The sequence below is a fragment of the Colias croceus genome, chromosome 2 (assembly GCF_905220415.1).
Source record: "Colias croceus chromosome 2, ilColCroc2.1".
Taxonomy (NCBI): domain Eukaryota; kingdom Metazoa; phylum Arthropoda; class Insecta; order Lepidoptera; family Pieridae; genus Colias; species Colias croceus.
The window spans coordinates 8,126,022-8,139,620 of NC_059538.1; the positions used below are offsets into that span (position 1 = coordinate 8,126,022).

Genomic DNA, 13,599 nt, shown 5'->3' on the forward strand with positions numbered 1-13,599 from the left:
ACGTAAGTAATATAAATTTCGGAATGATGGAAATGCTCATCTAGGAATGAGAATATGTTTTAATGCGGCAATCAGTAGCCACTATCTATAGTCTCCTAACTGCTTGAAATGCAAGCAGAGTAGGTATGCAAACCAATTTGCAAATTCGATAACTTTGCGTATGAATGTTTGTGGTCCCTTCACATGTGTGCAAATACATACCTATTATAATATTATAGAACAGTCTGTTGAAAAGTTATGTTGGTCAAATTGTGTTCTTAGAAGACGTAACTAACTAACTATGAAATTAATTATTAATGTTTTTGATGCTGTTTAGACTTTAGGGTGGATTAGAAGTAGGCGGGCCAGGGGTTAGATGGTTTGTGAGTTCGCCACCCTTGTTTGCTTACAATAATTTAGTAGCCCAGGTAAGGACCCAGGTATAGCTAAGATTTTAATCCTTCTTAATAGCAAACGAAAAAAAAATCGATCAATTTATGAGGGAATTTTATTTAAAATTCACTCATTCACGAAAAAAACAAACATTAAACTTAGTAGTTATTAATAGTTGGGTATAAAAATATTATTATATAGGTACCTATAACTAAGCTACATAATAACATAAGCTTAAAATCTATTCCTAAATAATTAATTTATACTAAAATTTAAACATAGCAAATGAAGTTTAATAAATCTGGAATGTACGCTCTACCTACTCAATAATATTAAATAACTAAAATTTATTGTCACTTTTATCGTCAGCCAACAATTCTGAAAAGTCTATTTCACTATCATCGTTTTCATGTTTCTTTATATTAATATTTTGTTTGACTAAGATGGGCTGCCGTTGGTTATTAATAGCTATTTGGTTTTCACTTTCGTCCAGTATTGAACTACCTAAGCTTGTATTACTACCACCAAGGCTCGTTCGCACCATTGGAGTTGGTAGCAAATTAACACTGCCTGCTAAAGCCGTACTGGGTGTTTGAATCCTTCTTGACATCTGCGATTCGATCGCTTGCTTAAGTTCAGCTATTTTTGGACTTGTGCGAGCGGTAACTTGAATGGTTGATTTTTTGGGGGGCTCATTTTCTATGCTGAAAAATATAACAAAACTTTACTATAACCCGAGACATGCTTGCATGCCATAGCATGGTGTAAACTTTATATAATTTTTTAAATAATATTTTCAATCGACTATAGTTATATTTTTTCACATTTAAACTCATTATTTTGGCCCTCTTCACAAAGGGCAGCGTTGGGCGAGTAGAGACAATCACGATAGTGTAGAATGCCATAATATGAACAGCAACAGCCGTCAATTAGATGGTAATTCATAATCGCCGTAATGGCGGCAAACATCGACGATCATTTGTTCGGCCTACGCTGCCCATTGTGAAGAGCGCCCCATCAAACTTCATGGGCCATGTACACAGTAAGAGCAAAACAAAACTGTTTTTTTTTAGTTTATGATCATATTAAATCCACGTCGAAACTTCTATATGAATAAATTACCTTGAAGGATCCCATTCTTCTGTGTCTAAATTTATGATACCCAATGAATAATTTTCATTCCCATCACTTTTTTCAGCTAAGCTTTGTGAAGGAGTAGCACTCACAGATTTCATTTGAATTGCATCCATATCAAATAGCACCTTTTTCTTGTTCAATGAAGATGTGGAAGAAGCATTTTTCAAAACGCCTTTCGTTTGTTTTGGGCTGATATTTTCTTCAGAAAAAGCTTTTCTAGGCGTTGTGTCAACGAGCGACTCGATATCGTCACTGCTATTGTCTCGTGAAACTTTAAAGTGTATATTTTGGGTTATTTTACTATTTTTTGATTCAAAGCTTTTAATATTATAGCTTGTGTCAAAATCTTTTGATATACGTTTAAAATTTGAATCATTCGGTTTACGAAGAGGTGATTTAACTAGATCATCAATAGATTCTAATGCACGGTCATACAATTTAGTTGCTCCATTATTAATTTCTGATTCGGATTCGTTTGATGATTCAGTTTGATTTTGTAAGTACTTTTTAGAAGACATATCTTTCTTAGCCCGGCGCATTTTCGTTACTTTATCCTGACTTGAGCGATGTGGTGATGGTGTAGGCGTTACTTCTTTTGAATTAATAATACTAGATCGCCCGGAGGTCGGTGATTTGTCTAACATCGCATTTTTATAATGGCTATTTGCATCATTTTTTTTAAATTTTTCAGTCGGTTTCACTAAAGACAATGCCTTTGTTTTTACATTAGATAGAACTGAAGTTAAACTGAATAATTTAGAGGCTTTGCTAGGAGAAACATCTATTGTTTCATTTTTTTGAACATGACGCACCGTACTTATAGTATTTGCATCTAAATGAGCTTGTATTGAATGATAAATTTTCTCCCTTGATGGATATTTCTGTAAAATATTAATTATTATTCTTTAATATCAACTTAAAAAAATAAAAAAACTTATTTAAGGCATTTACATGAGTAAAAAGGATTTCATTACTAGTTAGTAGTTAACTGTTTCTACAAAATACCTATATATTGTTTTCCAAACCTTGACTTTTACTTCCTGGAGTTTTTGCAATAAATGCCGTTGCTTTTGAAATGTACTTTTCGGTAGTCTATTCTTCAAAGGGTCCACTCCAAGCTGCACCAAGCGTTGATTAACTTCTTCCGTAATTTTCGCTCTAACAACTTTTACGGGACTGCAATTTTTTTTAATTTGTATTATTTTTTTGGATTGTATTTATAGCATACTAGGTTTCCGTCCGCGGCTTCGCCCGCGCAGTCAAAGAAAAACCCGCATAGTTCCCGTTCCCGTGGGATTTCCGGGATTGCGTCATTTTCCCGGGATAAAAAGTAGCCTATGTCCTTTCTCGGGTATCAAAATATCTCCATACCAAATTTCATGAAAATTGGTTCAGTAGTTTAGGCGTGATTGAGTAACAGACAGACAGACAGAGTTACTTTCGCATTATAAATGCGAAAGTAACTCTTAACAATTAACAATTACCTATAAGTATCGATTAGATGACTTTTTCGAGTACCTAGTGCTAAGTAATTAAAGTACCCTGTAGATTGATTACATAATATATATACTACTAGATAAATATGGCATGCTCAATAATTTCTATTGTATCTTATAGTATATTTTATATCGAGTGTATATTTAAAAAAAAGATGTCATTACCTGACGGGTAAAGTTACTGGTCCATTCTGCAGTTTTTTCGATGACGATTTAACCTTTTTGTTTCCTTTTTTCTTTACGAAACCAGTGGTGGCTTTTTGCGGTTGCTGTTTATCTACCAATTGAATATTTTTATTTGAAAGGAACTTATACTCTCGGTGTTTGTCAAAACTATTAAAGTTTAAAACTTCTTTCTTCTTTGTTCCAACAATCATATTAGTCTTTTGCTCAACTATATCATTGCTTTCTTCACTAACTGTTGATTGATCTGATGTACTCGATTGTTCCAAAGAAAGTAATTCTTGAGCCTTTTTCTGCAACTTTTCAAGTGTCATCCTATCCGCTGTAGGATAACCCTTATCCAAATTATCCTTTTTAATTTGAACATTTTTATTTTTATCTATGCATACCTTAAATCACACAAATTATATTAAATACTATCTTTCCACCCGCAGCTTCGCCCGCACAGTCAAAGAAAAACCCGCATAGTTCCCGTTCCCGTGGGATTTCCGGAATAAAACCTATCCTATTTCCCGGGGTAAAAAGTAGCCTATGTCCTTTCTCGGGTATCAAAATATCTCTATACCAAATTTCATGCAAATTGGTTCAGTAGTTAAGGCGCGATTGAGTAACAGACAGACAGACAGAGTTACTTTCGCATTTATAATATTATTATAGTATTAATCATATTAAATATTACACTATAAATAATGAAACTTTAAAATTATATTATGTACTTACTACCTATGTGTTTATAATATGTATAGTACCTATCAAAGAAATACATAATACGTAGTACGTATTGATAAAAAAATTATCAACAACGAGAATACGATTGTACCTAGTTTATTAACTTACAGGTTTTATTTCTTCAACTTTTTTATCTTGTTTCACTATCTTACGTTGTTGATTTAATAATTGCTGTAATTGCTCCGCTTTGTCTCTTTCTTCATTTGCGATTGCTTTATATTCTTGAACATCTTTAGCCATTTCATTTAATTTTTGTAACAGTGACCTACATTCAGTCGATTGCATTTCAACTTTTTTCGCCCATTCTGATATTTGAGCTTCTATTTCTTTTTTCCTCTCAGCTTCCATATTTTCTTTTAGAGACTTCTGTAAATTTTGAGAATTAATCTCAAAAAATATTAAAACTAAAATGACAAAAACCCACTTTACACTGGTAAAGTTGATAAAATGAGACATAGCGTATAGAATATGATGGGAAGTTGACCAGAAACGCTTATAAATTAACATCTTTTTTTTTTCTTGCTTTTAGATAAAATAAAGAACAAACTTACCGAATTAATTAATTCCTGCTTTAAAGATAATAACTCAGCCCCTTGCTGTTTAATAGTGGCTTGTAATTTTTCTATAAGCTTGTTATCATTCTCTATTTGATTACTATTTTTATTTTCTTTGTTAGCATCAATAATTTGCAATATTTGTGTTCTTAACAAATTTAGTTCTTGGTTATATTTATCAAATTCTTGTGTTTTCCACTGTTCCATTTTAACCGTTTCTAGTTCTGGGTCTTGTGTAAGAACTTCTGCGTCTTTCATTTCTTTTACAGGAGGGTCTTGCTTTTTACCGTCAAACGAATTACTTTTGACTACTTCTTCGTTGTCCTTAAATTTGTGTTTTTCTGCGATAAGGTTTTCCATTTCTTTTAATTTTATTTTCAAATCCTCAATCTCATTAAGTAATTTGCTATTTTCATTTGAATTTATTTGCGTTAAGTTTTCTTCACTTGGGACGTCTTTTTCTGGAATTTCTGTTATGTTCGGATGCCGTCTTGAAATATGACTTTTTAAATAAAGTTGGTTTAAAAATACTTTGTCACAGAATTTGCATTTGTTGTGCTGCAAGGTATCTAAATGAGGGGCAGAATGAAATATATCGCTTTGGTTTTTTAACGTATTGAGAATCATAGTAGCTATATTTTCATTCCCGTATGGTAACGGAGTGCGTATCACATGTTTAGATTTTCTTTTTAGCCGTCGTATATCTTCTTCTTTTTCTCGTAAACTTCGTTTATTCGTATCTAGTTCCTGAAAATAAGCACCAATTAAAATTATATAACACAAAAACCTACCTATATCTCTCAGTAGATCGAGATACCTAATAAGTAGTTAAGTATAGCATTCGCATTATTAATAGATATTATATTTTGGAAACTAATGAAAGAAAAAATCTCAAAGCCTGTGGTTCATTAAAAAAAATACATGTTTTTTGTAATTCTTACTGTTGTTAATTAATTATTAAATAAATTTAGGCAACTACAAAAGAGAAGAATCCTGTATTTCAGTTTTCAGCACTATCACCGCTGAGTTACATTAGATATTCTATTTAAACATATTTCATATATTATATATTAGTTTAATTTAATCATATAAAAAAAACCTGGGCTAGTGATGTAACTTCTTCACGTAATACATAAACACTACGATCCAAATAATGTCGGCAAAACTGCTGATATTCAACTGCTAGCTGAGCTAGCCGAAATATTTTGACAACTCCTTCATCCAGGATCCGTACATCGAATTCTGACTCCAAAACACAGTCCAGTATCTAAAATCGTTTATTTGCCAAATTATTAATTTGTCAATAAATATTGATATAACTTTTCATGTTCATAAACATAGTGGTTTATCTGATTTAATCTGATAAAATCTGCAGTTCATCTGTTAAAACTACGATGTCTTAAAGCATTATTAAATAAAGTCTGAGAATGTTTAGGACAAAGTTACCACTTTGTCCTAAAGCAGGGGGTTGTTACCACAAACCCCTGGTTAAATGCACGAAGAAGTACTTACATCATTCAAATGCTGTTCAATTAAAACAAATTTTCTCTCTCGAATGAGACTTTCGATGTCAAGAAGGCCTGTGAATAAAAACTTTAATGAATATTTGAACGATAAAATAAAGATAGACGTGTCAATGATATTACCTATAAGTAAAAAGGTTACGAGATTACGAGACATTACAGGTCTAATACCGGATAGAAAGATCCAAGTAAGCCAGTAAGTAGATAGGTACTATCTAGGTCTAGGTATATCTTTTAAAAGCATATGAGAAGATTTTTAACTCTTATAAATAAAACCAAACTTACGAATCTTATTCCACTCTATATGGACACGAGGCCGATGAGTGTTGAATGCAAATCCGGCTTCTTCAGCTAGTTTAGGAAAATTATGATATAATTCAAAAGATGCCTTACAAGCCATTGTACATTACTTCAATAAAACAAAGAGAATGCTACTTAGGTATATCAAAATTTTTATGATATTATAAAAAATAAACAAATCAAATTGCTTATTATCACTGAAATATGAAGTTAAACTTGTTTGTGTACACTATCGTTGCTATGCAACCGTCGGTCGTAAGTTGACAACTAATTTTATGGCCCTCGACTTCACAATGGGCAGCGTTGGGCGTGTTACAGAGGCTTGGTAGAGGCAATCACGATAGAATAGAGGGTGGCCAAATGTCGATATCGATGATCGATGATGATGATTAAATGTGGATGTTTTTACATAATTGCCGTAATGGCGGCAAACATCGACGATCATTTTTTTGGGCCAAAGCCTAGAATTAATAAATAATAATTAAGAATTAATAAGTAAACTAATAATTATAGAAGTGGAGAAATTGCTGATTCTGATGGAGCATTTAAGAAGCAATTTTTTGAGATATTAATAATTAAAAAAAAAAACTTTCCGCGTTAATAAATCCGGTTGAATAAATCGCGTTTAAAATCGGTTAAAAATCTTTAATTTCTATAAGTAGATATAGGCATTGAATGACCGATGATGTGTTCGTATGAATGATGATGATGGATGAATATGATGATTGAATGATGCTGCGTGATTTAGAATAATGTGAGTATACTATTATGTAATTTTGTTTTTCGTTTATCTGATCCCTAAGGTATGAAATATGAATTTAGGCGTGTGTTCTGTACTATTGTTTCCTTTGAATATCGTTTTTAAATGCTTCATATAAGTAATTTATTTCATATTTTTTAATTTGAATGTTGTTTTTTGTTTTCAATTAAGTTATAACTTATAAGTAGTGAGTTTTATATTAGAGTAGTTAAGTATTGTGTGTTAATAATTAAATGTAACTTTAAATTAGATTGTAACATTATTTTGAAATCAAAAATATGTATTAGTTAGTACATATTTTATTAACACGTTCACTGCGGCATGTCCAGTATCGGGCCATCAGCGACTACACCACAGTGCGGCGCCCAAAATCGCAGTTTTCACCGTGGTGCGGCGAGGTTTTTTGTATGTTAATCAATGACTAGAAAAGAGACAAATATATTTTTGTGATCACAGTTTGAAGTAGGACTCAATTTCGTTTAAAATTCGTATGGCAAAATATTAGACACACGCATAGAAAAGAAACCGTTTCTTTTGTGTGCGGCATGTTGAATATTTTGCCATGGACAAGCACCTCATGGCGCACTGTACTGCGAGCGCACCGCGTGTCAATCTCGCATAGTGATGTACCAGGACCGCACGTGTCGTTATCAAATTTTTAAATGACAATGATACCTTAGAGGCTTTAGTTTTTTTACTTTCTTTTATTTCGTAGCATAAATGCAAAAATGTGATGACAGTTGTGAAAATAATATAAAACATTAAAACAAAAGTTACTGAACAAATTAAAACAAAAGTTACTGAACAATTTCCTGATAGTACTCTATCAAGTACCTTGTTTTATATGTGTTTTTTTTTTTGTATCGACGATCTCGTTATCTGTTAACAAACAGACTGAAATATACAAAATTGATTTAAATCAATATCGATGTTTTATTTTACAGTGTTTCCAATCGCTATTACTGTAAACATGCCGTATCAACGCAGTGCGGGATGGCAAATAATTTTTCACAAAATAAGGGGTTTACATTTTCCCTCATATCTTTTAAACTATTGGGTCAAACTAAAAGCTATTTATGCGGTATATACAAGACTATATATACTATTATCCGAAAAAATTTTTTTTTAAATATCTTGAAATTTCATGAAATTATTAACCTTCAAAGTCAGTAGGTGCGATGTGATAAAAATGGCTCATGACGCACAGTGGTGAACTTGCCGATGTGAAGTATGGAAGACATGCCGCAACAACGGTAAGTTTGGCATTTTAGGTGCCGCAGTGAACGTGTTAAATAGTAAATGTATACCTTCAGTCTGGTAAAGGATTGCGGAATATAAAAAGAAAACAAAATATTAATGTGGCCATGCACCACGTTGCATGTAAATAATTTATTGGTCCAAGTTACAAAGCGTGTTTCATCGAAAGATCTCACATTTTTCTAAGTTTTAATCTAATAGGAGCAGTCTCGCGGTTTAAGGGTGGTCTAGCGACATACATTTCATTTGACATTTTTTTGTATTTTTTTACAATGTCGCCAACCGATGATTTAAAGCAAGGTAAAAATAAATGTGTGCAACGTTTAACTCGTCACACAAAACGTGGACCCAAAATATGCAGGCATAGGAAGGACGAAACCAAAAATACTACAGTTATGGATGTAACAAACTAAATATGATTAAAACCCGAATATTTTGTCCAGCCCATGTTCTGTGTCCAGGTTCACAACTTTGTACAATTGTATAAAAATAATAATAATAAGTTCGTTTTGGCAGAATCGTGTCCGAGCCGTGGGTAGGTAAAGCAGTCGGTCGATGTCGTTGTTTACGCAGATGGTTTTTCTTCGGTGCAAGCAGTCGCTGCGGATGCCACTGACCCAGTCTCCTCTGACGGGGATGGCTGGCAGGCCAGTGATGGGAACCTCTGGTATAGAGCAGCGCGGTATTTCGGGTGGCTGTAGGAATAGCATAATAGTTAGTTTACCATACATATAACTTATACTTCTATATTACTATTTCTTAGATAATAATATGAATATTTACCTGATGCCATATACAATAGGATTGTACACGGCATTAGCTTTGGCAAATACGGAACCCCAGATGGTGCTGAGGGGGCTGATTGGCGCGGTTTCGAATACACCAGCGAAGTTGATCACCAGGTAGGGTGTCCATGCCATGAACCAAAGAGAGATGGTCATCAGTGCCACCTATTGAACAGTTTTTATTTAATGGTCATTAAAAATAAGTAAGTAATAAAATTTTAATAATAACATTTATAAGTATTTTGAAATATTGCATATTGCATTTAAGCATATATTTATACCTTAGCCAGTTTGCACTCAGCGCTGGTGTTGGCCTGTTCAGAGGACCTGAGAGAAGCAACATTCATTTTTTTGGCCTGTTCCCTCATAGCCTTCTCGTGAGCAGCTACGGCCTGGACGATAAAGAAGTAAGAGTAGACGATGAGGGCCAGAGGCAAGAAGTAGCAGGCGATTGAGTAAGTAATGATGTAGATTTGGCTAAGCAGGTCCTTGCTGAGGTAGTCAGTTCCGCATGCGGTCATGTTTCCCTCAGGTACATATCTGTCAAAAGTTCAATATTTGATAACAATCAAAAACAATTGGAACAGGTATAAATTATTAATTAATTCTTGAATGAAATAATTTTGTATAAAATGAAATAACCTGCTCCAGCCGAAGATGGGTGCCAGAGTCCATGCAAGTGAGAACGCCCAGACTCCAAAGATTTGCAGAAGTGCTCCATTGACGGTCAATGGTTTGGCAGCAATTCCTTTCACGATAACATTGTATCGATCGAAGGCAATTGCTGTCATAGTCCAAATTGAGACGCAACCGAATAATGAACCAAAGCAGGCATAGAACTGGCACGCTACAGGACCTGTAGGTATATAAATAATGATCAAATATAAATATTCAGAACTAATAACTAATAAATATGAACAGTATTATCCCTAAATTCTTACCGAAGACCCATGTTTGGTAGTAGCTGTTAATACACAAAGGCGGAGCCATCATTGCCATCATCAGGAAGTCGGAGAAAGCCAAGTTTACAACAAGCAGGTTTGAGGGGGTCTTCAGAGACTGAAATCAGAGAATGAATTATTATATCGTAGTTAGTACACGATAATATAATGTCAACCAATATCTAAATAGGTATTTCAGGTTACCTTTGTAGTGGAGAAAATGTAAATAACCATGCCATTGCCCGTAACTGAAATGAACGCCAAAATGCAAATAGTGAAGCCTAGTAGTCCATACCATAGTGGGTTCATCGGTGGGAACTGATACCTGAGAATAACAATTTGAGTTATACATTTTTAATTTCGAAAACTGCATGCTAAAATGTTTGCATTCAGAGTTCGCATTTCCTTACCAGTGTGCATCAATCAGGTGTAGCATTTCGGGCAAGACTTTGTCGACAACTGTCTGGTTTGCGCTGTAAGCCTCTGCATGACCGCCCCATGTTTGCATGGCGGCAACGCCTGGTGCTGGGTCCATGCTGGTGATTGCCATTTTTACGAACTAAATTTCTTATTCTAAAAAACTGCAAGGTAAAAATTGTAATTAAAAATAGTTACTTTCACGTTATATTAGAAACAAAATGGAATACGATGAAAAAGGACTTCAAGTTTCTAGCGATGAACCCGAGTTATTGATGTAACTTTAAAAAATTGAAAAATAAAATTCTACCACCAAGTATTTTTTGACTCACTAAAATGTCCTACGAGGAAGGGCGGGAAGGTGGGTCGCCCCGAGATGGTTATTACCAAAAATACTGAAGAAAATCGCTTCACGAACTACTCCAGTCTTTAGTTTAACCAATCTCCGGCGGTTGCTGAGGTTGTGTTGCGGAGGCTACTCATATTTTGCCGTCCGCAGACCGCTTTTATAAGAAAACAAGGAGGATTAACCCCACGACGTCACGAAGAAAATCAATATTCATAATTAGATATAAGTTAAGTCTAAGACGGTGAATACATTATCTACTTATTCATACAACGTTTCGACAGGGACTCATTTCTAAGAAAACATTTTTTTCATGAATAGATAATTAAATAAATATTTGTCTAAATCTATATTTTAATATATTATATAAATCTCGCGTTACAATGTTTGTCCTCAATGGACTCCTAAACCACTTAACCGATTATAATAAAATTCGCACACCATGTGCAGTTCGATCCAACTTGAGAGATAGGATAGTTTAAAATATCTCAAATCGTTTTAGAGAAAGCGGGCGAAGCCGCGGGTGGTAAGCTAGTTTGTTATAAATTACATATTTATGTTCAAAGTTAATAAACGCAAGTGTTTAACTAAGAAACTCATATAGTTGGTAGATTATTCCAGTATCAATTTCTTTCTTTTAACTATCTTGAAACGTTACCTATACCTACCTATAGTTACCATACCAAATCTTGTACCTATATAGGTAAGTAGGTAACCATTTTTATAATTTTAAAAGTTTAGATTAAAGTTTGCAAATCTATTTATCGCCAATGTAATCATAAATTATCGATATGTTTAACATACCTACCTATCAATGTTATCAATACCTACATATATAATAAAATTGTAAGTAGGTACCTACTATATATCTATATATATATATATAATAAAATTGTAAGTAGGTACTATATATCTACAACCATATAGCGACTAGGGAAAAGAAAAGCGAATCTAGCGAAAACTGGTGAAATTTTTAAAAATACATTCCTGAGATTATTGTTTTACCAGATTATGCACTTTTAGCAGTTCATTCATTATTTCAATCATAATTATTGCTAACTAAGTATAGCTAAGATGTTTTCATATAATGCAGTTAGCAAGTACAGCCCTGCATTTCTTCAAGTACCCTACCCTACTTATGTATACGGACGTTATGGTTATAGAGGTAAAAAGGTATTCTTGTTAACTGGATTATGGTAACAAGAAAAATTATATTTTCTTTCATAGTTAGTTGATACTAGCACGCCGCACACGAGGGGTCGTTCCTAAAGTAATATTCGATTTCAAAATAATGTCGTAATTTTTACTTCATAATAACTAATAAGTAATTATAAAAATAATTGGAAATACCAATAATTTAAATGTAACTATTTTTTGTTGTATTATATATGGAAAAAATAATATAGCTTGATATATATTTACTGATTATTCATCATCGTTATCATCTATTATTCTTTTTTACAAGGAAGACTACACTAAATTAGTGTCGTCTTTTTTTGTCTACTTTATATAAATGACATTTTGCTTTTTCTTTTATAAATCCAGCTCCTTGGGAATTTTGGGATCAAAAGAAAGAAGGCATAGGAAGGCTTTTTATTTACATATATTTTATCCTAACTATTAACTACAAACTCGTTTTTCGAATCTGAAAGATAGTTTAAATATGCTTATATGTAATATCAAATATGCACATGCAAAAGTCTGTCTATCCGTTTGTCGGTTTTATTATGGCCAACTGCTGAACTGATTTTTATGAAATTGGAATATCTAAAGGATATCTCGTCAAGTTGTTTATTGTAAAGTTTCCATTTGTTACCCACGAACTTCCCGATTGATCTTAGTTTTAAGTTTTTACCATATTTTAAGCATTAAAGGGTTTTTCTTCATCGTCATCGTAAGTCAATCTGGGACAAGCGAACAATATCTATGTATATAAATTACAAATTTCTTTTATATACCGCTGCTTCATTGGCGTAGTAGCGCAGTCACATAAGCTACCTACTTAGCTAGTATAGTTAAGCCTAAATACAAACATATTCTTACAAACTTATTTAGCGTAATTACTAATTAGTAATTAGGACTATTGAAACCTCATTACAATGTCAAGTCATAATTTGTTAAATCTCTTGTTTTCGGTAAGTAATTGTAATTCCTACTTATATCTTGTATGTATACTATTATATTATTATCTGTGCTTATATTAATTTTAACGTAAGCGAAGTCAATTAATATGGATGGGTACAAATATTTAAGTCTTGGTTAATCCGGACAGAGTAGTATGTATATTACCCTAGAAAACATTGAAAACAATTACTGTGAAATGCATATTTTATTTGAAGGAGTCTGGAGTAGTAAGTACGGGCACATAAACTATATTTTATTAAAATTCAAGTAAATCTATCCTACTAATATTATAAATGCGAAAGTTTGTATGGATGTTTGTTACTCTTTCACGTAAAAACTACTGAACCGATTACAATGAAATTTAGCACACATATAACAAAAAAAACATATAAAAAAAAAATCTTTAATTTTATTGACTTAGTTATAATAATTAATTTAATATGTGATTTTTTTTTACTGTCTCTATAAACTTTATTTTATTTGTTAAAAACGACATTGGAATGTATTGAAAATATAATAAGCCTCATAATGAACTCTCACATTATTCACACATACATAGTTACGCACATACAAACACACACACACACACACACACCCACACCCTACCTACACTACGTCTTCAAAATACATTTTTTTTCTTTAATTCTATAAAATACTAACTAGTCAAATAATTAT

The 13,599-nt window shown here is 32.8% G+C and overlaps 2 protein-coding genes across 3 annotated transcripts; both read right to left on the minus strand.

Moving 5' to 3' along the window:
* Window positions 1-679: 679 nt before the first annotated feature.
* Window positions 680-6,394, minus strand: LOC123700081 (zinc finger protein Dzip1). The gene is made up of 9 exons (XM_045647200.1): window positions 6,280-6,394; window positions 5,984-6,051; window positions 5,571-5,738; window positions 4,469-5,218; window positions 4,026-4,283; window positions 3,171-3,577; window positions 2,535-2,685; window positions 1,495-2,390; window positions 680-1,076 (listed from the first exon to the last, which is right to left on the minus strand). Exons 1-9 carry the CDS (start codon window positions 6,392-6,394, stop codon window positions 713-715), a joined length of 3,177 nt encoding a protein of 1,058 aa, XP_045503156.1. The 3' UTR covers window positions 680-712.
* A 2,013-nt stretch (window positions 6,395-8,407) lies between these two features.
* LOC123698808 (opsin-1-like) lies at window positions 8,408-10,964 on the minus strand. 2 transcript variants are annotated; one of them, XM_045645568.1, is made up of 8 exons: window positions 10,842-10,964; window positions 10,448-10,618; window positions 10,242-10,362; window positions 10,038-10,155; window positions 9,739-9,952; window positions 9,378-9,636; window positions 9,095-9,261; window positions 8,408-9,006 (listed from the first exon to the last, which is right to left on the minus strand). In XM_045645568.1, exons 2-8 carry the CDS (start codon window positions 10,585-10,587, stop codon window positions 8,877-8,879), a joined length of 1,149 nt encoding a protein of 382 aa, XP_045501524.1. In that variant the 5' UTR covers window positions 10,588-10,618; window positions 10,842-10,964; the 3' UTR covers window positions 8,408-8,876. The 2 variants fall into 2 exon arrangements, with proteins under 2 accessions (XP_045501524.1, XP_045501527.1); XM_045645571.1 differs by having other exon boundaries at window positions 10,787-10,946.
* Window positions 10,965-13,599: the final 2,635 nt, after the last annotated feature.